We start from the raw sequence: 23,571 nt of genomic DNA, 5'->3' as shown, positions 1-23,571 counted from the left end.
GAAAATGATGGCGCATCATGCTGTTACTGTACGAATGGATCCTTGGAGAATGGTTGTGTGTATATGTACACACGTAGGGGAGGTCAGGAAGCTTATATCCACCACATTGTTAAACATTTTTAACTCTGGATGGTTAGACGACTGGTGACCTTAACTTTTCTCCTTTTTGCTTTTCAATACAATTAACATGTATTATTTTTGAAATATGTTTTAAAGAAAAACACATCTTAAGAATCAGAATAAGGGGCAGTTGTTTACAGTGTTTATTAAGAATGCATTTTCTCTACCTAGTTAAATGTTAATAAGGAAGCTGTGTGATCTTGGTTACATTCTAGAACCTACAGAAATTTGGCTTGAAAAAATACTCCCCACCCTCGGCTCCCAACCCACTTGCCTAGAAAGGCTAACTGAGCCTAGATGTTTTTTTCTTTTAACTCTTAAAGCGTTGTACATCTGTATAGTTGGTAAGAGGATATGGCTAGTTTTGTAACAGTTATAGACTAGCAGTTTCTATTCATCTATAGTTAAAAACTTTGATTTAGAACTTCAAAAGCATCTGGAAGAATCTTTTCATTTCCTTGATCCTTTTATCCTTTTTATCCTTTTTTTTTGCTTTTTGGATCATTTTATCCTTTCTTTTGCTCCTGTTTAGGTTCTATCATAATGAATGGATCCAGTGTGGCGAATACTTCACCCAATATAAAATCCAAAGAGGACCAAGGGTTAAATGGGCATGATGAGAAGGAAAACCCATTTGCAGAGTACATGTGGATGGAGAATGAAGAGGATTTCAACAGGCAGGTAAAGAAGTGAAAGGCTAATGAGATGTGTAATTCAACAGCTATAGTATTTTACCGTCAGTCTGTTACAAGAGAAATGGGTTCATTGGCTTTAGAACAACTTGAAAATATGTAGAAGCCTGGTCTGGGCTGACCAAGAAGCAACTTCAGCTGCTGAGACCAGATTGAAGATACTTTGGAGGATGATATTGAAATGTTTCTACCATGCTAATTAAAAGAGGATCAAATACCGTGGTGTTCTGGTGTAGACTTCTGGGAAACAGCAGCTGTGTGCAGACAGGCCAGCTTGGCATGCCACACATAGGAACTCAGAGACTGGCAGAATGCAATTCTGAGATAGGGAGTGTATTAGGTGGGGGAAGGCTAGACTGCTTCCACAAAGATCCAGCAGTAATTCATGGTCTTACATCTCTGTGGCGTTAACAGCCCAAGGTAAGCATTCCAGGTAGACAGGTGACTCTTCAACTACACGGTGCCCTCCATGATGTTGCTCTGCCACGCCCAGGGCATTTTATCAGATGCAGGATAACTGGAAGTCAAGCCACAAGGAAAGGCAGAGAGCCAAATGTCAAAGCAAAGATCTCTTTTTAACCAAGTGATGCCAAAATGCTCACATCCCTTCTGGGGACATGACATGATTAATAGTTACATGGCCATATCCAGCATGAGAGACAGGAAATGTGATTTTAACTGAATAGCCTGGTGCTTTGGGGAGAAGGAAACAAGTTTAGGGGGGCAGCCAGGAGTTACCACCCCATGTGGCCCATTGTGGTATGATCTGTGTGAATAGTACATAGACCATGCTTCCTGTCACACCTCTGGGCCCAGGTAACTATTTTTGTGGGTTGTGCCTGTGAATAAGGGTAGATTTAATACCAGGGAGCATGTTGTTATGCTCTTGGGGAGAGGAAGGGCACATCTTGAGCAGTCATGTTAAATCTTGTAGCTTGGAAATATTTTCTAGTTGTTATTTTAAGTACTTGATATTTAAAAAAAGAAAAGTGTGGCTAATTGTAATGTTGAAATAGTATGTTTAAGTCTTGCTACCAGTGACTTTTCCTTTGAATTCATGAGGTTAACTGTATTGGCTGGCTTGGGTGACTATTTTTGCTTGACCGGCCCTCCGGTGGTGGCTCAAGTGAACTGTGAATCTGTTACCAGGCTTCCTGCAGGAAAGTCATGGCCAAACAAGAAGCGGGAAGCCTGTTAAAATCACACTTAATCTCCAGAGTGAAGCATACTCTTTATTAAGAGTTAACAGTGTCTGCAAAAAAGTGTAAAATATCCTAGCTATATATTGCTTTAGATTAAGACAGTCTTTAAGAAACATGCAGTTGGGGACTTCCTAGTGGTACAGTGGTTACTAATCCGCCTGCCATTGCAAGGGACACAGGTTTGAGCCCCGGTCTGGGAAGATCCCTCATGCTGCAGAGCAGCTAAGCCTGTCTGCCACAACTACTGAACCTGCGCTCTAGAGCCCGTGAGCCACAACTACTGAAGCCCGTGTACCTAGAGTCCATGCTCCACAACAGGAGCCACCGCAATGAGAAGCCCGCACTTCACAATGAAGAGTAGCCCCACTCACCTCAACTAGAGAAAGCCCGTGCGCAGCAACGAAAACCCAACTCAGCCAAAAATAAAATATATATATATATATGGAATTTAAGAAAAAAAATGTCATGAAGACGCTAGGGGTAAGACAGGAATAAAGACACAGACCTACTGGAGAACGGACTTGAGGATATGGGGAGGGGGAAGGGTGAGCTGTGACAAAGCGAGCGAGCGAGAGAGAGAGAGAGAGAGAGAGAGAGAGAGAGAGAGAGAGAGAGATGGACAGATGGACATATATACCCTACCAAAGGTAAGGTAGATAGCTAGTGGGAAGCAGCCGCATAGCATAGGGAGATCAGCTCAGTGCTTTGTGACCACCTCGAGGGGTGGGCTAGGGAGGGTGGGAGGGAGGGAGATGCAAGAGGGAAGAGATATGGGAACATATGTATATGTATAACTGATTCACTTTGTTATAAAGCAGAAACTAACACACCATTGTAAAGCAATTATACCCCAATAAAGATGTTTTAAAAATGTATATATATATATAAATTAATTAATTTAAAAAAAGAAATATGCAGTTGTGTAAATACTCATATTATTTCTTCTTGTTTTGAAAGTATACTACATTGATGACATCATTTTCTATTGCTATGCAAAAAAGTGTTCTTTATATCTTTCTAAGGTTATGAAAGTATTTTTTCTCATGTAGGGGCCTCAATACCAGAAAAGTGGGCCAGAAGCTGGGGGTTGGTTTTGATTTAATCTCCACTATCCAGGTAGTGGTCTAGTTACATAGTTCCTGTACCCTTTTCATATCTGAAAGATGGGGAATTTAAGAAGAATCGCTTCTCAACAAGATTGAGAAAAGAATTTCAAGCTTTAAAATGATTTTCTGTAAGTGCCATATGAGTGGAAAATATCTGTATCACATATTAGAAGATCTGTGAATACCTGGAATTTCTGCTATTTTGACTATTTCCTCAGCCTTATTTTTGATGGAATTTGGTTGAAAAATTAAAAATTATATTTTCTCTAGCCTGTCATTAGAAGCATCATAATTCTTAGTAGATCTCATACAAGATCATTCTTTTTTTTAATTAATTAATATTTATTTTTGGCTGCGTTGGGTCTTCGTTGCTGCGCGCGGGCTTTCTCTAGTTGGCGGTGAGCGGGGGCTACTCTTCGTTGCGGTGTGCGGGCTTCTCACTGTGGTGGCTTCCCTTGTTGCAGAGCACGGGCTCTGGGCACATGGGCTTCAATAATGGTGGCCCACTTAGTAGTTGTGGCGCACGGGCTTAGGTGCTCCGTGGCATGTGGGATCTTCCCGGACCAGGGCTCGAACCCGTGACACCTGAATTGGCAGGTGGATTCTTAACCACTGTGCCACCAGGGAAGTCCACAAGATCATTCTTTTTTTTTTTTTTTGCGGTACGTGGGCCTCTCACTGTTGTGGCCTCTCCCGTTGCGGAGCACAGGCTCCGGACGCGCAGGCTCAGCGGCCATGGCTCACGGGCCCAGCCGCTCCACAGCATGTGGGATCTTCCCGGACCGGGACACGAACCCGTGTCCCCTGCATCAGCAGGCGGACTCTCAACCACTGCGCCACCAGGGAAGCCCCCCCACAAGATCATTCTTAACTGCATAGTAACAACCTCTGAAAGAAAGAGGTAGAGAAAAAACTGGAAGGTGTGAGTCCCACTGGGACAGTACGTCTGAGCTCTTCCCCTTTGCTTGCTAGGTGGAAGAGGAGCTGCAGGAGCAAGAATTCTTGGACCGCTGCTTCCAGGAGATGCTGGATGAGGAGGACCAGGACTGGTTTATTCCATCGCGAGACCTGCCTCAGGCCATGGGACAGTTGCAACAACAGTTAAATGGACTGTCAGTCAGTGATGGTCATGATTCTGAAGATATTTTGGTAAGAGCATATGTAGTTCCACATGTGACATAGTGAAAAGAAGGTAGGATTTAGAGTCACAGACTCTCTTTTTGGCCCTACAACCTTGGGCAAGCCCTGGAGCCCTCTGAGCCGCTGATTCTTCACTCATCACCTGGGCATTAATAAGGGGGTGCGTTGAAGATGCACTGCACCTCTTAAAGCACTGTGCAAATGTGATGGTTGCAGCATCACCAACTTTCATTTTCTCCCATGGGCTTTTCAAAGCAGAACTGGGAATAAGGATAAAAATTTGAACATGGAAGAGGTTTGGTTTCAAATTATCATTTGCTGCTGTCCTTTTCTTTTGCTATCCCTCAAATCTGTATTTATAATTTTGAATGATGCTGTTATAAAAATTGCCTGTTCACTTTGGAAGGAATATACTCTTAAGAGACCATCTTCCACTTATAATTAGAAGCCCAGATAAATTAATTCCTTGCATTCCATGTTGGCCTAATGTCAGAATTCTGTAAGTGATATTGTTCTCACACAACTCACTTTCTGAATGATTGTGCCCTGCAGTTTGATGAGGTTTTAGATATTCACAAGAGAGTAGATAACCAGAGAGTACAGAAAGATGAAAAAAAAAAAAAAATAGGGATTGTGGTAACCAAACTACTTTGATGGAGTACTCTGATTTTCATCAAGTTAAGGTACTAATAAATTGAAAAAGTATTTTTGGAGTCAAATTTAAATGAAATTTAAATGAAAGCATCATGAAGGAAACAGGAGTCTAAAGTAGGAAGGAGAAAATGAGGTTAGCGGGGCTTAGTACATCAGAACATTGAGAGCAGCCCAGCAAGAAACAACTCAACAACAGCTTGAGTTGCAAGGAATTCTATTTTTTCTCTCCTTGAGGCTGAGAGGAAGGTACTGGTAATAACGGAAGCAAGGAGAAAATACGTTTTAAAGTACAGCTTGCCTTGGCATTTATTATCTCTTGGTTCTTATTTCAGAGCAAAAGTAACCTGAACCCGGATGCCAAGGAATTTATTCCAGGAGTGAAGTACTGAGCTGACAGAAAGCTTTGAGGAGAACTTGGACGTCCCCACATCTGGGGACGACGCTGCACAAAAAGGCGGAGCTGAAGAGGGGGGCGGGACGGGCAAGGGGTGCACAGCGGGGAAAGGGGACAGTGGTTTAACTCGACACTGTGATTGGAGTCACTAATGTGCTCAGTCTTTCTCTACAAGCCTCTGAGTATTTCTCTTTTGTTCTACTGACTTTCATTTGGAGCAATTTCCTATTATTATTAGCTTTTTGATTTAGGGAAATTGCAATTCCCGCCCCCCCCCATCAGGAATGTTCTGCTGTATGTGTTTAAACAAAATAAGCTGACCAAGAAAATCTGGGTGTTTAAGAATGCCCTTCCCGCTCTGCTGTATACTTACCAAGGGCAGTGAACACCTGGAGCACTACTTACTCAGTCTGTTAAGCTGGATGGGAAGAGGGATGAGTGGAAGAAGCAGGTATTGTAAACCAGAATGCACAGCTCCGTGATCCCTGGGAGTTTCCTGTGATGAGCTGGGATTACCAGTGGCCTGCTGAGCCCATGTCTCCCTGCCTGAACCCCATTCAAGGAAACACAGGCTTAAAGTACTGGAAACCAACAGGAGCAACTTTCATCAGCCATCTGGTTCATGAAAGTTGTAAAGCAGGAGAGGACTGGGATGGTGATTGTCACCTGAGCCGTTCAGTTACTGTTGGCCTACTCTTAAGCCTCTGTTTACAGCTACCATCAGACTCAAAATTTACAAGGTAAAAGAGCACTAGAGTGGATTTGCCATTTCGTCTCATGGTGTCTAGTCCCCTGTCTCCCCTCCACCCCAACCCTACTCTGTTTTTGAGAAAAGGTAATGTTACCAAAGGTGTACGAGAGGCATGCGGTGCTGGCCATCAGCGTCAGCCTGGGGAAGTCATCCTTGAATCCTCTTAGTTATGTCTTAAATTTATTTTGACAGTTTTTTTCCAGCCCCATGAGGACTTGGTCCACCTGGTACCTTACTTTCCTTAGAAAGGTTTGTGCACTTTCACAAGTCAATGTATTTTTCAGGACACTAGCAAGAAGCTCAGTTCACAGTTTGGATGCTTCTTCCCACCTTACAGAATTATGCAGAAGAACTCCAAAAAAGCCTAGGAGAGCGAGTCCTGTTTGACCCTGTGACTGTGTGACCCACCAGGACAGTTGCGGCAGTTATAAAATTTTGCTGTTCCCCCATACCCAGGTTTTTGAGTTTTCTAGGTTGGACTTTCTGGGTGTGTTCCTTTCCTGCCCACAAGTCACAGGGGTTTTTGTTGTCGTTGATACTCATAAGGAACTAAACTTGGCCCAGGAGCTGCCTTTGTGTGCTAGAGAAGTCGGTGGGAGAGTCAGGTCTACAAGAGAGCATGTCCAGTCCTGGCTGTTCTCCCAGGACGGGCAAGGACTTGCAGGGGCCTGAGGAGGACAGTGGCTTCTGTATGACTGCCACTGTCTTGTGTGATAGGCCTGTCAGGAAAACATCATGTAACTTGAAATAAAGTCTGTGTAAATTCAGTATGTGGATGTGGGACAGAGGTTGGAAGGAACGGACTAGGGTTTGGAAAATTTAAGAATTTCTCCTTTTTCTTATGAGGTCCCTTGTTGACTTTTTTGAACAGCCACAGGTTTATGTCAGATTGAAAATATGAACCCACATCTTTTCCTCGTTTGAGTCTTTAGGATGGCATCATTTGAAAAATGCCCTTCCTTGTTAGGTCACATGTCATAGGAGAGTAGTTTAGGGAGCTCGTATTGTCAGATGTGCTCATGAATTCCCAAAGTCTCTACCTCGGGAGAATGGAACTCTTAACTCGTTTTCAGGCAGGGCTACGAATAAAGAAATGTCTCAATTCCAGCTTCAGCTTTCAGCTGGAATTGTTGCCTCTAATAAGGACAGGACCTAGGAAGTGTGGAAATAGAGGTCTCTTTCTTCCAGGCCGCTTTTCCTCCTTCAATCTGCATTAACTTGTCCAAGCTCAGAATTCTGAAGGCTGCTGGAAATGTGTTGGGATTGCAGAAAGAGCCATTGTCTAGACCGTGGTGTCTCCATCACAAAGAGCACCATGGATTCTTGTGTGGCTCCTGGTCTGGGAAGTCCTACAGGGATCCAGATCGAGCCGTTTCTTCATCCTGAAGCAGGCTTGCCCTTCTGACACCAGGATAGGCTAAGGTATTAGGTGTAGTTCAAAGGGCTTGTTTTCCCATCTGCTGTGGGGTTTCATCTAGGATGTCAGCGTGGTTGCACAAGGCATATTTGGTCAGGACTAAGAAAGCTTCCTTCCAGCCAAGCAGTGGAACCTGAGGGCTGGCCATTCCAGTCCCACTCAGACAGTGCGCTGACTCAAGATCAGGAAGCAGCTAGCAGTGTGACCCCCTTCTTAATGTGTAGGTTTGTGCTTCCAGCGGTTCCTCTTGCAGCGTGACCTTTTTCTCCATCTATTTTATGTTGTGAGGTGGGAGCACAATTGTCACCCAGACCACAGGCCCAGCTATAGTCAGAGTTTGCCAACTCCTTAACAGGAAATGCGTGTGGGTCTTATTGGATCTTCACTGGGGAAAGGCTGGGAACCTCTATCTGAGACTTTTCCTCGTAGGAGAGGTTCTGGGTGCAAGCCAAACTAGACACCTTTACCTTTTGAGGATGAGGCTGGTATTATAAGTGATGATTTTGATATTGAACTTAAGCCACTACTCTAAGTTTTTTTAATTGGCAACTAGAAGTTTAAGTATAGAAACAGAATATGTATTTTCAACAATTGCCATTTCTGGCTGGTCCCAGTGTTAGTTTATTAGTGACTGATTTTGTGATTATTGGACTCTAAAACTCCAAAATGAAAATGATTTTATCTCCTGCTCTTCAAGGGGTAAAAAACAAAAGAAATACCTTTTATTTTCTCCTGCCCTTTGAACAGCAGAAAACTTGATAGATACAGCCTAGGCCTGAGCACCTGCACCTTTGGGTCTTTGGAGCAGTTTCTGACTGCGGCAGTTGACTTTCGGGGATCACATAAGGTCAAACCCAAAAAGATTGCAAGGAAAAGGCTGGACCTTTGCAGCACCTTTAGTTTCCAAAGTCAAAACAGCTGGGGTCCCTTTAATTAAGGTTACAATGCTAATTATAACTTTAAAATGTTTTTAGAGGTAATCAGCATTTTTCAAATTGTGGATTGCTATAATGTCAAAGTTCTGGCTTGATTTTGAAGATGCTGGGAAGTAAGGAGGTGAGTCAAACACTCTGACTTCAGAGTAGAAATTAATATATGTCGGGAAAGTTGTGTGAAGAAGTAGCCAAAGGAAACAGCTTGACTGAATCTTCTTGCGTTGGTGCTGCTGCAAAGCCCATGTATAAACATCAGGAGCCCAGGAATCTACACTCCTGAGATGGGAGGGGGCAAGTGTTCTTCAGTAAGGGTCCTGGCATCACGGGTTAATAATGTTGCTTGGTTAGGTTATGCTGATGTATGGGTTCAGGCAGAGACCTGACAAATTTGACCAAGATTTGGAGACGTGCACCTTTTGGGAAAGACTGTGTATTCCTAGCTACTCTCCTCCGGGATAAATGTAGACCTCGTTAGTTTGGGAAGTTGATGGAGAGAACAGGAGGGTTGACTGGGATCTGGTGAGCATCAGGAACCTTGGTCTCCTCCTACCTCTGCCCACGGTTACCCATGTGAATCGTTTCCCCTCTCAGAGATCATTAGTTCTCCTGGTCCCTGGGTAGTACGCAGAGTACTTTTCTGCAGCCATTGCTCTGCTGCCTTGTGAATTTCATCACAATTTTGTAAGGTTTTTTTTTCCCCATTTGTTTTTAATCTTCTGTCTTTATTTCTCCCATCTTGAATCTGCAATTAGTGACAAAGGACAGGGGAATAGGAGGCTGACCCAAGGAAACACTCAAGTTTCCTGCTTGTTACTTGGTCTCTGCCCTCACTGCCCAGCCCCCCACTGCTGTCCCCAGTCGAGATTTTAGGGGGGGTCATACAAATAGGACAGCTGAGTACACTGATCTCTATGGGGCGTTAGCCAAGTGATTCACCACCCTACCCCCAGGGGACAGAAGAGAAATCTACAAAGGGACAGATGCACCATCTTTATTTTAAAAGAAAAAGCCCCTTTAGATTTTGTTACTAGGAGTCTCATTTGTGAGGTCTGCTGAGTTTTCTTCCCCAATCCTACCTTCCTACTGGCTACCTTTTAATATTATAAATAGTAAAGAAACATTCTAGGCTATGTACTATAAAAGAGTACAATGTTTTCACTCTGTAACTCAACACTAACTGATAATCCTGTACTGTTGATGGTGAGCCTTCAGAAATGTTTAATGCTTGACGGGTGGTTTGCGAGACAGGGACTTTTTTTTTTAAACAACTTTATTGAGGCATATTTTACATAACATAAAATTCACCCATTTCAAGTGTACAATTCAGTGATTTTAGTAACTTTCCTCAGTGGCACAGCCATACAGTTCTCAGTTTTAGAACATTTTCATCCCCCTCAATAAGATCCTTCATGCCTATTTACATGATAATACCTGTTCCTAGCTCTAGGGAATCACCAATCTTTCTGTCGCTATAAATTTGCCTTTTCTGGACATCATCTCAATGAAATCACACAAAATGTAGTCTCTTGTATCTGGCTTTTTTCATTTACATATATTTTCGAGGTTCACCCATGACATAACTTGTGTTAGTAGTTTGTTCCTTTTTTATTGCTAAATAATATTCCATCGATGGGTGTATGTTTCGTCAGCAGGGGGTCTTTTAAACATGGATTTCAACCTCCTGTGGTCTAAATGGAATCCTGAGAACATAGGGCTCCTGGCGGGGCTGCTGCGCATGTCAAAGGGACGGCCCATCAGAACCAGCTTCGTCATCAGAAGCTCCGCGAGGATCCCGATCTGCTGCAGAAACTTTTATAATTTTTCAACTTCCTTTTTACATGAAACTTATGTGCTGTCTACACATGGGGCTTCTGAAGCATCTGATAATTAGCTTAATAAGTTAATGAGCATGTGTTTGAGTGGACAAGAAAGTGAAACCATCAATACTGTGTTGAATATTTTTTCCTCCCCGACAAAATGGAGGAATCTCTGAACTTGCTCAATAGCGTCGTCTCCATTACAAAGCGGAACATGTGTTAAAGATCGTGCTGCCTTTGTTAGACCGATTTGGAAGGAAAGAGGCCAGCCAGCAGAGGCGGTCAGGAGGAGAAAGGGAGTGGACTTTGCGGTACATCCCAGCGGGTCTGTGCACGGCCCACGCATCTGCTGTTGTGGACGGTGAAGCGCCGAGCGTGCCAGGGCAGCATACCACCTCCAGCAGGCCCAGGCCTGGACTTTGGACCTTTATCCCTATTTCTCAAGTGTTTTAAAAGCTGTTTTTGTTCCTTTTTTTCCTCTAAATACACATCACATGGTAGTTATTAATACTTTGGGGGAGGGGCAGGGCTTTAAAACTGAAGAAAATACTTTTCATAAAAATATCAAAAATGGAAAAAAAGTTACTTTTTTTAAAAATTTGCTATACAAACCAAATGGCAGCTGTTGAAAATCTCATTAAAATGAGAATAAAATGCATTTGCTGGCAGTGGTACCCTTTTTCCTACAGTTGGGTCATTATATCATATTACAAGGGGGCGTATGCATGGCATGTGTTTGATTTTGTCTCAACATGGCTCACAGTTGTAGTTGCCCAATTTTCCATTCTAAATGGTGTTACAAAGTAGTACAAGCATTGTGTTGGAAGTCACAGACCTGAGTGAATCCCACCTCCACCACTTTGTGCCTTTGGCCTGAACCTGTTTATTCGTAAAGGTGTAACACCTTCCTCCTGGGGGCTATTGTGAAAATTAGACCAAATTTAATTTCAAAATACTGCCTGGGATATGATAGGCACTTAATACATGGTAGTGATAGTGGCAATAATGTGTGTGGCTTTGAACAGAGGCGGTAACAGGAAATCCTTGGGTTTGAAGGTCAATTGGATAGCTGATATTTTCCTGTTCCTGGGGAAAACTGCCTCATCTAGAAAACAAGTAAAGGGCTTCTGTATCTGCCTTTCAACTACTGAACAAGTTTGAGAACCTGCTAGGTACCAAGCATTGTCCTGGGTACCAGGGCTGCTGGAGTTAACAAGCAGACATCACCCTTGCTCTTGTGGAGGTTAGTCTGGTAACTCTTACTCGGTTTACACCTAGCTTGAATCTCCCAATGATTCTCCGAGGGGCTTTATAGTAAAAAGATCATGGGACCAGACCACAGCCAATGGGTTTTGTTTTGAGTGCTTTTATTTGCCTCCTTCCTACAATCAGGTTTAAAAAAATCTGAGCTGACTTGCCTATTTACAGCTTTTTGAGATAGTTATGTCTATACAGGGCCTAACTATTCACAGCCTTACAGACGTGAATGGTGTATTCATTCACTTAAAATTTTCATTAAACTAAGTACATTAAAGAGAAGTGCAGATATTGTAAGCAGTATAGTCCATAAATTTTTACCAACTTTCTGTTGGTATAAGGTGTAACGGTATACTCATTTTTAATCCTTATATTAAAAATCCTTAGAGCACTCATCACAGCTAGAAGACATTCAGTGAACATTTGCTGAATGGATGGCGCAGATGAGGCCATGCTGTCCACGACATCACACAGGTAGATTAAGGCAGTGCCGGCCTCTTCAAGTCCATTTCTTGTTCCCAGCTCTCTTGTTTGGCTGTTATAAGCTCAGATGAGATGAATACATACATATTCAATGCCTTGGCACTGCGGAATCCCATTAATTGCTCCTGGTATCTTATTAGTGAAGGAGATTATAAGTTTAAAATTAAAGGGGGAGAATCTCATCAAAAATCACTTATGACCTGCACTGCAACCTCTGTGTAACAGAGCCTAACTGGAGAATAAGCTACCCCATCACATCTCCTTTGACCAATGGAAAAAGGAACACAAAGTGACCTTGTGCAGTTTAACATTGCCTTCATTTTTTCAACTAATATTTAGTGAATACTTATGAGCTGGCACTAGAAAGTCAGTCAAGCTGTGCTCTAAGCCCTCCACTGTCCATCTGGAATAGTAGAGCCTGGACAATGGTAAGGAAGTGATGGCTGTACCCTGAAGAACATAAATATCTCTTTTTAAACTCTTCACCAATAGTTTTAGATTATAAATCCGAAACACTGCTTGATCCTGGTCCTGAGATCATGTGAAAAGACTTCTCCAAAGTTCACCACTCATCAGTAAGCGTTATTAGGACTGAGATGGAGCAAAGGCACTCTGCTGTGTCCCTGACTCCTTGCAAGCTTTTTAGCTGATGATGTACTGGTGACTTGCTGAGAGCTGACCCCAGTGGTCTGGGCCATACCTAGATGTGAAGAGGGCTGGCTGTCCCTTCAGAAGGGACTTGTCTTGAGTTATTGTTGTGTTGAGCTAGAGCTGATGGGACAAGAGCCGCTACCGTTGTGTTCTAGACAGTGAAATAAATGTCATCTGACTTGGGAAACAAGTATTCACGACCCCGTTGAGAGCCTAATCAGAGCTCCAAAATTATTGGGTAGAGCTCCCTCAAGTGCAGATCCCGGACCTCTGCAGCAGAAATTACCCAAGGTATTTGGTAGAAATGAAAATTCCCCATCTCATCTCATCCTTGACCTAATGAATCAGACACCTTATGGAAGGGGGAAAAAATAGAAACCTGAGTTTAAAACAAGCTCGTGAATAACTGATGCACAGCAGTTTGAGAACTGACGTTTAGGACATGACCCATGCCTCTAACAGCTTACACTCCAGACACCTGGAGAGGCAGCCACTGTGGATCGAGACTCTGGCTTCAGTCTTCGCCAAGCAACACGGGCAGAACAGGAAGCTCTGGGCTTGTCTTGACCAATCAACCTGCAGTATCCAGAGGACAGGAAATCATGTCTGCTCCTCACTGATGTTCATCATTCCCGCTGCCACACAACAGTGTCATCCTGTAACCAGAGCCAGGCCAGCAGTCACCAGGAACACGTAGGCTGCCTAGTTGTGCCTAGTTGGCCTTCTTGGATATCAGCCATCCGCACAACTTCTTAAGAGCTCATTCATGCAGAAAAACTGCAAAATGTGCTGTTCACCTGTAAGTACCAAATCCAGTGAGGTAAAAATTCTCCCAGATTAGAATTGTACCCTGTCCCCTAAATCCTACTGGGACTATCAAGAGAGGGTGTGATATAGCTAAGGTTATTGCTGGTGATGTTCTCCATGGACAACACTTAGTTCCACTAAAAATAGGCAGCAATCTTGACCCTTGCCTTTGACTGGAGAAAACTGAGATCACAGGTTAACTGGCAGCCACACGGCATAAGTATCTAACGTGGTGGGCAGGGGCAGCACACAGGTTACCTGCCTAACCGTGTGGCGAGCAGATTGCAGACCACAGGTCAAGCATCTGGGGGTGGGGCTTTAACCCCTGGGCTAAAACCATCTCTGAGCCCTCTGGGATACCTGCTGGCAGGTGAGCTGAGGATGTACACAGCAAACGTGCTTGATAACACAATCCAACTGGGGAGTGGGTAAAGTGCGTTTATTTTCTTCTGTATGTTTCTTTTTCAAAAAAAAGAAAAGGAAAAGGAGAAAAAGCCTCCTGCCTTCCAGCACCCAATGTCCACCGGGCTTGGAGGGGGTGGAACCAGGGCCAGCCCCCTAGGAGAAGGTGTAGGAGTAGAAGGCAATGGCGTTGACGCTGTAGTCCATGGGGAGGAGGTGCCCGATGTGCCTAGCCCCTAGGCTGGCCCCGCCCAGGGCAGAGGAGTGCCGTAGCTTCAACAGGGTGAAGCTGGAGAAGGAGTTCTGAGCCTGGATCTCTCTGCCCTGGGTCAGCGCCAAAAGGAAACCTGGAGGAAAGAACGTAGAGGATGCAGATGAGAGACCAGGGAGAAGGTGGGGACAGAGGGAGGGAAAGAAGAGGCCCAGGCCCTGAGGCATCCTGTGGAGGTCCCACATGCCAAATCCCTAACAGATGGCTGCACCAGGGTGCGTGAGTCCAGCAACGGCTGTGGGGCACTGGAGCCCGAGGCCCCCAGGCCCCGATGCCTCCCAGGGGTTCCTAGGTAGCATCAGGGATCCTGGAGCTACTTCAGAGTATCTAATGGAAACCACACAGCCACCTGAAACAAGCTGCAAGGTTGCAAAAGGCACATTTCTTTCCTTCTAGCTAGGCTTATGGTGACTGGGATGTCACCACATGCTGGTCAGAAGCTCCAATTTCAAGTCAGATTTGTCTTTAATTTTTAAAAGGTGGTGCCTATTTAATAAATCCTCTGGAAGAGAATGTCTTTCTAAGAGTTCAAGGAAGCTGGATGGGACATTGTAAAAGGGCTCCCTGGAAGAGTGAAGGATGAGGGTCTTGGTCTGAGACATCCGTGGCCTGTCCAGGCCTCAGGGCCCAGGTCCCAAGTCCTCCCCAGACCACCCCCTTTCCAGCCCCATCTCTTGCCCTTGCCTGTCTCAACCTGCCCCCCACCCTATACTCACCTTCCTTCAGCAGCTCCCAGCTCTTCCACACAGAGCCCACACACAGGATGGGGAGGCCAATCTCCCCTTGGAACAAGACCTGGAGGAGAGCAGAAATGGATACTGGGGGCAACCAAGCCTCCCCAGTGCCAGAGGGGGACGTTTCTTAAAACTAGCCCAACCGATCTCAGTCGCTCTCCCTCTAGCTGAGAACCAGAAGGTGGACTCAAAAGAAAAAAAAAGGGAGAAAAATAGAGAGATTCATAAAGGCAAGGTAGAGGACGGAAGGGAAAAAAGAGTTAAGCAGCAACACAGAGGAAGAAAAGAGAAGGGAGGGAAATGGACAGAAGCAGGACTGAAAGAAGGGGGACAGCACATACACCACAGTAAGCCAATCTGCTATATATAAACACGGACGAGGGAGGGCACTGACCCAAAGAACTTCTTTGTGTTATAGACTTCCTGCAGAATTTTTCTCATACCCTAAGTTCCTTTAAAATCGTATCCAGTTTACACAGTTTGGTGGGACAGTCTCATTCTAATGGGAAAGGGCCGAGTCTGGCCCAGCAGCTCCCCAGCCTCCATTTCCCCCCTTCAACTCACCGGGTCAATCTCAGGCAACACTGCCACAACGTGTCTGCCCAGCATCTCCCCAGCCTTCCTGAAGATGTAACGGGAAAGGGGATCTCCCTGCTGAGCACCTGGGGTAGGGAGGAAGGAATGGAGTGGGTGAATACCCAGGGAGGCTCCGGTCCTCAGTGACTCTCTTTCTCTCTCTGTCTCAGGGCAGCAACAGTGCAGTGCGAGTACGATGGCTAGCAGAGGTCTCAATCAGGAACAGATGCTCACCTCACGGCGTGTGGGTAAGCCAGCCTCCAGAGCTGCCTCTCGTCCTTACCCACCGGCCCCCACCAGCTACTTTCACCCTAGGAAGGGTGTCCTGGACAGAGGTGGCTCACTCCAGGCACTCAAGAAGGGCAGCCCCACTGGGGAAAACACTGGCACCTGGTCTGTACTCCAACTTACACTGAGTTATTCAGTCTGTCCCCGAAGGTCTCTCTGCTCTGGGGACCCAGGACCCTACTTGAACAGCTGGCTGGTACTCCTCTCGGGGCTGCCCACCCGCCTCCAACAGTCTGCTGTTAGTCAGCCCAGCCCCTTCCTAGCTCTGCTCTGAAAGGGCCTCAGACCAGCAGGAGCTAAGAGGGCCCTACAATGCCCTGAGGCTTCAGGAATCCAAATTAAGGGAGCATGGACCACACACTGGGGCAAGAGCAACGTGCAAACAAGCCCTATGGTTCAGCTCCTCCTGATACCCAACCAAATACGCCTAACCGCTCCGTGATTCCCTAGGCCTCTGGGTATCACTCGTTAAAAAAGAAAGTTATAGATCTGCCCAAAGGATAACTGCTTCATAAATTTCTCAGAAATAGACATACAGCCTGCACAAGCCGTGACAGCTGTCACGAAGAGAAACAGGTAATATAAAACGACTGGCAGTACAACCTGCGTGTCCTTCTGTCTCCACCTCAATGCTCACCAGTACCAAGGCCCACGGTGGCAGAAAACTGACGGCACTTGGTCAAAGGGAAATTGGCTTCCAATCCCCATCTGAACCCTGCTCCACCCTCCAATTAGGGAGGTTTTTGCAGAACAAAGTCAGATAAAACCCTACCCCATCTCCAGTACCTTCTGCAACTTTCCGGCAAAACCCAGCAAACCTGCATTTATCAAAGTCCCTATACAGGTGGGTGAGGATTCCTAGCCGATCTGGCACCTGAGAGACAGAGAAAAGGCACAAGATAGTCATCAGAAGCAAAGGAAAATTCCCAGTCTGCCCACCCAGTTGGCCTTCCTGATGTCTCTACTGTTTGAAAAGCTGGAATAATATTTGTTTAAGCTCTAGAGTACAAGGATTTGAGATTTCTCATTTGAGAAAAGTTATTTGTTTTCCCCAGCATGGCTCTACTGCTCTTTAGAGGTTAGCCTGGACGCAACAGAGCAGAGACCTGCGCTCACCAAAGAGTCTTCTGCAGTTCCTTGAGGTGCTCTTGAAAAGATTTCTTTGGTCGAAGGAACCTAACCACTACTGCTCATTGCACCTCTCCCTTAAGAGTCACAATGCAGATCAAAGGCTCTGAGAAGTCAAAATTGATTTGTTTCTCCCACACTTATTTCACCACATAAAGTCCATCTTCTACCTCAACTACCTTACACACCTGTAACGCCTCTGAAGGTTCCAAGAACCAGATTCCCTAGAATACGTTACTAAAATGGAAGAGGGGCTGGGGGGCTAAAATTTGAGCATCTGTGGCAACGTATTAAGCATGTCATACATACATTGTCATTTAATCTTTCTAATGTCTTAATGACTAAACAATAAGAGAGGGAGTAGTAGACATATTAGTGGTGTTCAGAACCAATCTGCTGAGTCAGCTCGCCTAAGTGGCCCTCAGCCAGAGAGATGTCTCTCAAATAAACTTACTTGCCTTCTCCTCTCTCAGCCTCCACCTCTGGTGCAGCTAAAGGCTGCTGTTTCCTAACCCACTACAAATGAGCACAGCCCAGACAAGGAGGGCAGTCAATCCCTGATGCCCTCCCTGGGTGGGAAGCTGTACCCTCCCAAGAACTCTCCCTGCCCCTCTTTAACAGGCTCTCCTCCCTGCCCCATACAGCCAGAGGCAGCTCACTGGCCAACATACCTGTTCAGACTTCACCTGCTGTCCCTGTGTCTGTGTGCACTGTCTCCTGATCTCACCCTGCACCTCTCACTTCAGCCTAAATGGCCTCTGCCTTCAACTCGCCGCAGAGTCCAGCTGCCCAAGGATGAAGTCCAGCCTGTCCGCAGCCTACCCTCTCCTCATGCGGGGAATGCATGCCCCCCTCATTCTGAATCCGGTCCTCACAGACGACTTCTCCATCCTCCAGCTCTGACAAACAATTCCCCCCGACTTCCCCGGGCCCACCCAGTCCCTCTCCTGAATTCACTCCTGCTCGGTCTCCCGCTGCCCTATCCCAGGTATGCATGTTTACCAGGGGCAGGGGGAGTACCTGGAAATAGTTGAACATGGCCTGTTTGACATAGCCAATGTCATGAGGAGCCGCCTCTAGGTTGTCGATGGAGTCAAACACTATTTTCACTGCCTGGTGTGCAATCCAGTAGGCTGCAGAGAGCAGAAAGGGCTAAGAAGATGGGGCAATCTCCCCGAGGTCACAGGGAAGGAAACTCACACCTAGACAGGGTTGAGTATTACAGAGAATCAGGTGCCCCAATTCCCAGCCTGGGGTCCTCTAATTAAACCGTATCTGACTGACCCACGTAAGGGAAAGCTGGAGGGGGAAGACTGAACAGGCGAAGCTGCGTCACATCAGCTCCCATCCCCACGTAAAGACCAGGTCAGTCAGCTGCCACCCAAACCACGAGAGTCACTGCCAGGAGCTGGACCCTAAGGGCCCTTATGAAAATGTCCACCTGCTACCTATGAAGAGGTGATGGTGGGAGGAGCTTCTAGACCCCCGTCCCACTAGCAGACTGGTACAGCATTTCCTGACATCTATGGCCTTAACCTTCACAGTGTCAATTCCCTCCTAAGGACTCCAAAAGTCAACACAGGTAGGCAATGGCTATTATGCTGAGGCATGAATCTGAGTCCTGGGTGCAAATCACTGCTGAAGAGCACGGCCAGCCAGTAGTCCAGCATTTGCATCTCTAGATCTCTTAGTCATTATCTTGGACTCAGATTCAGGCGCTCTCCCCAGAGAGCCCCAGGGGGTCAGCAGGCTGAGGGGAGGGAAGAGGAAGATGGGGAGCTGCAGGAAGTGAACGGTCCAGGACCCTGAGCCAGGCCCAGTCGGCGTGAGCTCACCTGAGCCCTCATCTCCCATCATGTGGCCCCAGCCACCGCAGCCGCTCTCAGAGCCATCGGGGTTGATGAGCCTGCAGTTGGAACCTGTCCCAGAGATGAGCACGATCCCACCTGGGGAAAGGGCACAGGAGGCTCAGTGTGGCCGAGGCCCTGCACAGAGCACACAGCTTCTGACTGGGGAAAGAAAGGACAGAAACCAGCCCCAAGCAAAGGGATCACCACCCAGTTTTGTAGAGAAAACCGAGCCCAGCTAGTTTCCTGCCTGAAGGTGGAGGGCCTGGGTCTCAGAGAAACTCCAATCACATAGTGCCCTTCTCTAGGGAACAGAGAGGCACACGAGTCTGGGTCTCCTTGCCCAGCCAGCCTTCAAGTGACTACCTGCTTTACTGAGTCCCTACCATGTGCCAGGGATTGTGTCAGACCCTATTCACACAGTGATACTCATTCAGTACCCTAAACCACCTTATGAATACAATTACCCCCATTTTATAGATAAGGAAATTGAAACTCAGAGCGTTCCATAACTTCTCCAAGCTGGTATAGCTGGCAAAACAGGAACTGAGATTCAAATACCAATCTCACGATACCATCACTTTTTATACTCCCGTCACAGAGTTCCTCCCATTGTCTTTCCAGCACTTGTTGCTTTCTCCAGCCTGCTTCGTCGCTGCACTGCCCAGGGGCTCCCTCCTCTGCAACGGAGTCTCACGTTGGACTCCTTTCTTGCTTCCCATCAAGACACCCTTCCTGCCCTCCCTCCTTCTGTCCAGTGCCTGCTCTGGCAAACCTCAGCTAATGAAGGGAGCAGGGGCTGTGATGAAGGCTGCCTCCCAGGTATTTACTAGTCAACTCTGCCAGCTAAATCTAAGGGGCTTCCCCAGGAAAACCGGTTCTCAACCTCACCCCGCCCTCCACCTCCTCACCATCCGGCGTAGCTGTGGCGATGGAGCCGGCGGCGTCAGTGGTGATTAAGTAGCTTTCACTCAGGTAGGGAAATCGGTCCCTCAGCTCCTCCATCAGGATCCTCACCGCGTCCTCCTGATCCCCACCGCTCAGGGATAGGCCCTAGGCCACGCGGGAGGTGAACGAGCAAGCAGCGCCCCAGACCCAGCTCCTTTCTTGACCCCCTCCCCTCCTACATCTGCTCCCTGCTTGCTACCGCTGGGCATACCCTGTTCATGCAGCCCCAGTCCTCCCTCTGCCACACACAGTGCCTCATCGAAGGCTGCGGCTGCAAGAAGAACCTGGACTGAGCCCTGCCAAGACGAAGGATTCAACAATGCCAGGTCAGGAGCTGGGGAGGACAACAGTGCCCTTAACAGAAAAAATCAGGCAGAGGAGCAAGTCGAGGAGAGGTAAGCTTGGTTCAGAGTGCGTGGGGTTTGGCTGTGCCTGCAGGACATCTCCCTGAGGATACGTCCAGGAAGTAGCCGGAGCTACGGCAACTCGGGAGAAAGCTGAGCCAGGAATAACAGGTAACATTTAATCAGACCTTATGGGTCAGGCTCTGTGCAAACCACTTTGGGATGTATCATGCCATTTCACCATCCCAGCAACTCTGAGGTAGCTACTGTTTCCCGTATTTTCCAAACGAGGAAACTGAGGCTTCGAGCAGGTAAGTAACCTGCTTAGGGTCACACAGCACAGATGCTGAGTGACAAAGCTGGGATTCAAACCGAGGTCTCATGGCTCTCCAAAGCCCTGTGCCCTTCCAATCCTTGTGGCTTGTAGGTGACAACGCAGCCACAAGAGTGGATGTGATCAGGTGAGTTTCTAGACCAGAGACTAAGCCCTCAAGGCCTTTCCCTTTGCAGTCATCAGACTCATCTAGTTCAAACTCGCTGTCTCAGTGTTGCTGTGACCTAATTCCCAAACTCTACCCAGACTCACCAGGCTTCGTAGAGGAACAAGAGGATCCACCCCTGCTTTCCGTTTGGCCCTGTTCACCATCTCGTTGATCCTCTCCACGCACTTGTCTGTCCCGATCAGCTGGCCCCAGTCAAGGGAAGGAGGAGTTACAAAGGCCCGCATGACCTCTGTCGCCCCTACAGGCTGCCAAGTGAGCCCCCAGCCCCCACCTTAACAGGAGTTACAGAGAATAAAACCACAGTCAAGCCCACTGGTCCCCTCAGTGTGGCCTTTACCCAGTGGTTTGTGCTGAGTCCATCCGCTTCTGCCAGGACCTGCCCATCCTCTGAGAGTAAAAGGACCTTGGATCGTGTGCCTCCCCTACAGAACACAAGGGGGCACTCAGTCTTGCTCAGAAAAACCTGCAGATACAGCTAAACTTGTGCAGTCCTTGTCACAGGCAGAGCCCAGAGTGAGGGGGACAGCTTCTGCAAGCCCAATCACCATTCCCAAACCCTCCTCTGTGGCTGGGTGTTTGCTGGGCTCTTGGACTTCCAAAACATAGTTCCCGCTCAGCTTCCCTTGGGGGTATCCTACTGATCCTGCAAGACCCTACTCATATAGCACCTCGTCCTTGAAACCTCCGATGTGTGGCCCACCACTACAGCTCCATTAGTTCAGCCATGTCAGTGCCCCCACGGACTCCTCTGTATTAGAAGTGCGTTAAGCTGTTTTCCTGTCTGCCTCTCACTAGACTACAAGTTCCACTGGGTCAAGCTCTGGATCATTTATTTACCCTCATTCCAGGCACAGGTAACACTCAGTAAACGTGACTAAAAAGAATGGCACGTCTCTCTGCTTCTCTCACAATAGCTAAAGGCTGCTTTTAGCAGCTCCAGCTGCCAAGATTTTCAAGACACCCTTGTGAGAAATGCTGGCCAGATGACAGGAAGAGTTAATACCTGCTTAAGCAACTAAAGGGTCAAATGCTCATTACTGGGAGAAATGGTAGTTTGGAGGGAGGTCTGTGGTGGTGCGATGTGTGTTTCTTTACTGATCAGTACTTTTAGGAATATCACAAAAGGACACTGAAGACCTGCTGATCAAACTCAAAGATGACAAGAAGTTTCAAGGGGTAGTTAATGCATGAGGCGGCAGATTATCGTCCCAAAGAACCTCTTGACAAACTGGAAAAATGGGTCATATGTTACACATGAATATAACAGGGATGAACGCAAATTTCTGTAGTTTTTTTTTAAAAAAACAGTGCAATACATACAGGGCAGGGGAGATCAATCATAACAATGCATGTGAAAAAAAAGGCTTTGGGGTCCATGAGTCAGCAGTGAAATGTGACTGCCACTGAAGTAATGCAATGTCAGATTCATAAGTAAGTGCCCTGGCTCAGACCCTCTACTGTGCCCTGATTTGACACACCCAGGGGACCCACACCCACATGCAGGGGACTTAGCGATCATTCGGTTCATCCCTCTTATCACTTCACACACGTGGTAACTGAAGCCCAGACAGGGCAAAACTCTTGCCCATAGTCACACCGAGGGGAACAGCTATTACAAAAAGTCCTGCAGACAAGCTTCCGAACAGGAAATAAGCAAGAATAACAGAGGGTTGGATCTAGAGTGAGTAGCCTGGAGTACCAAGAATGGAGGGGTTTCAGCCTCCCCCAGCTTTAGGTCCCAGATACTTTCCGGCAAAGATCGCTGTCCGGGATTCCACCACACCCCCGCTCCCGACCCCCAGTCCAGCAACTTCACACCCGACACCTGTTCTGCAAAACTCTCTCCGGAGCGGGAATGGAAAAAAGAAGCTTCTCCAACGGAGCACTGTGGAGTGGGTCTTTCCTGGGAGAAAGGGCTGTGGTTCCGCCGCTAAACACAAAGGACCTGCCCCGGGGTGTGGCTGTGGCACACAGTGCCTACAAAGCACACGAGCGCGCGCGCAAGGGCACCGTCGCGCGGGCACACACTCCTCCTCCACAAGACCCCGCAGCCCAAAAGCCCAAAGTGGCCGGACCCTGACTGAGGTGGGAGGTCACCAGCCTGCCGACCTGGCCACGGCCTTCCGCCCCGCCCTCGGGCTAGAGAGCGGCCCAGGCCGCCCCTTCCGGACTCCCTCCTCCGGACCGCACTCACCCCTCTACACCCCCATAGAGCGCGGCCATGCTGCTGCTACCGCCACCGCGGATCCCGCCGTTTGCTTTCCTCCTGTCGGCGATCCCGGACCTCCAGCCCGCTGGGCACCGCCCCGCGTCACGTGAACGTCCGTGCGGTCCAGCCGACTCCCAGTGCGCGTGCGCGGGGCGTGGCACCGTGGCCCGCCCCAAGCCTCAGGGCTGCTGGTCTGGCTATGGCACCGGGCTGGGTGAGTGCGGTCCTCAGCGGCTCCTGCAGATCGCCTCCCCGCCTCCTGAGCCCTGCTTCTGGAGATGGATACGGGATCCCAAGCGGAGGAGCCAGGAAGGGGTGTTTGGGCCGGATCCCCTAGACCCGTTGCCCTGCTCTCCCCTCAGTGCCCGGAAGTTGCTGGCAGCTCCGCCTCGCGCGTGCGCAATGCGTGGGAGCCACGTAGACTGGGTGAAACAGGACAGTGAGGTACACCTGGCCAGACCCCCACTGGGTTGTGGGATCGGGGAGCTGCACGAAGCCAGGGGACCACTGGGAGTCCTAAAAAAGTGCACTGTTCAACCCAACACCTGCCTGGCGATGGCAGAGTCACACCGTGGGCACACGAGCACCCACTAAGACTTTACACTGGACTTGTGTGAATATGTGTAACCAGGAGTAACCAGAAGCAGGCTGGGAAAGGAGAAAGCTCCCCAGGCTGTCCTTGTAAGCCTAGAGATGAAAGAGTTCAGCTTTCACTACTTTCCAAAGAAAGTTGGGTTCTTTGTAGAGGGTATTTGGGGGCTGTAGACTGCCAGGCGAACTAGCAGATACAGTTTGTGAAATAAAATTCATATTTTATGGCAAGACAAAAATTTAAACATGAAAAGTTTTATCTCCCCTTTGGCTTCCTCTCTCCCCCCTATTGTGCATTGTGTAT

General features: G+C 47.5%; 2 protein-coding genes across 4 annotated transcripts in view; one reads left to right on the top strand and one right to left on the bottom strand.

Moving 5' to 3' along the window:
* Positions 1-8,770, top strand: part of PAIP2B (poly(A) binding protein interacting protein 2B) — a 42,783-nt gene extending 34,013 nt beyond the window's left edge. For both annotated transcript variants that reach the window (XM_027131953.1, XM_027131954.1), the window contains exons 2-4: positions 653-801; positions 4,093-4,269; positions 5,247-8,770. In XM_027131953.1, coding sequence (XP_026987754.1) covers positions 664-801; positions 4,093-4,269; positions 5,247-5,303 — 372 coding nt within the window. In that variant the 5' untranslated portion in view covers positions 653-663 and the 3' untranslated portion in view covers positions 5,304-8,770. The remainder of the gene's footprint in view (positions 1-652; positions 802-4,092; positions 4,270-5,246) is intronic.
* A 5,074-nt stretch (positions 8,771-13,844) lies between these two features.
* Positions 13,845-23,069, bottom strand: NAGK (N-acetylglucosamine kinase). Of its 2 annotated transcripts, XM_027131950.1 has the most exons (10): positions 22,662-23,069; positions 20,805-20,889; positions 20,551-20,649; positions 19,584-19,725; positions 18,661-18,771; positions 17,846-17,958; positions 16,484-16,571; positions 15,398-15,495; positions 14,816-14,894; positions 13,845-14,175 (listed from the first exon to the last, which is right to left on the bottom strand). In XM_027131950.1, the coding sequence occupies exons 1-10, from the start codon at positions 22,688-22,690 to the stop codon at positions 13,985-13,987; spliced, it is 1,035 nt and encodes a 344-aa protein (XP_026987751.1). In that variant the 5' UTR covers positions 22,691-23,069; the 3' UTR covers positions 13,845-13,984. The 2 variants fall into 2 exon arrangements, with proteins under 2 accessions (XP_026987751.1, XP_026987752.1); XM_027131951.1 differs by lacking the exon at positions 20,805-20,889 and having other exon boundaries at positions 22,662-23,068.
* Positions 23,070-23,571: the final 502 nt, after the last annotated feature.

The sequence above is a fragment of the Aethalodelphis obliquidens genome, unplaced genomic scaffold (genome assembly GCF_003676395.1).
Source record: "Aethalodelphis obliquidens isolate GAN/ISIS:26980383/991018 unplaced genomic scaffold, ASM367639v1 scaffold40, whole genome shotgun sequence".
In the NCBI taxonomy this organism is placed as follows: domain Eukaryota; kingdom Metazoa; phylum Chordata; class Mammalia; order Artiodactyla; family Delphinidae; genus Aethalodelphis; species Aethalodelphis obliquidens.
This window is presented reverse-complemented; position numbering and strand designations above follow the sequence as displayed.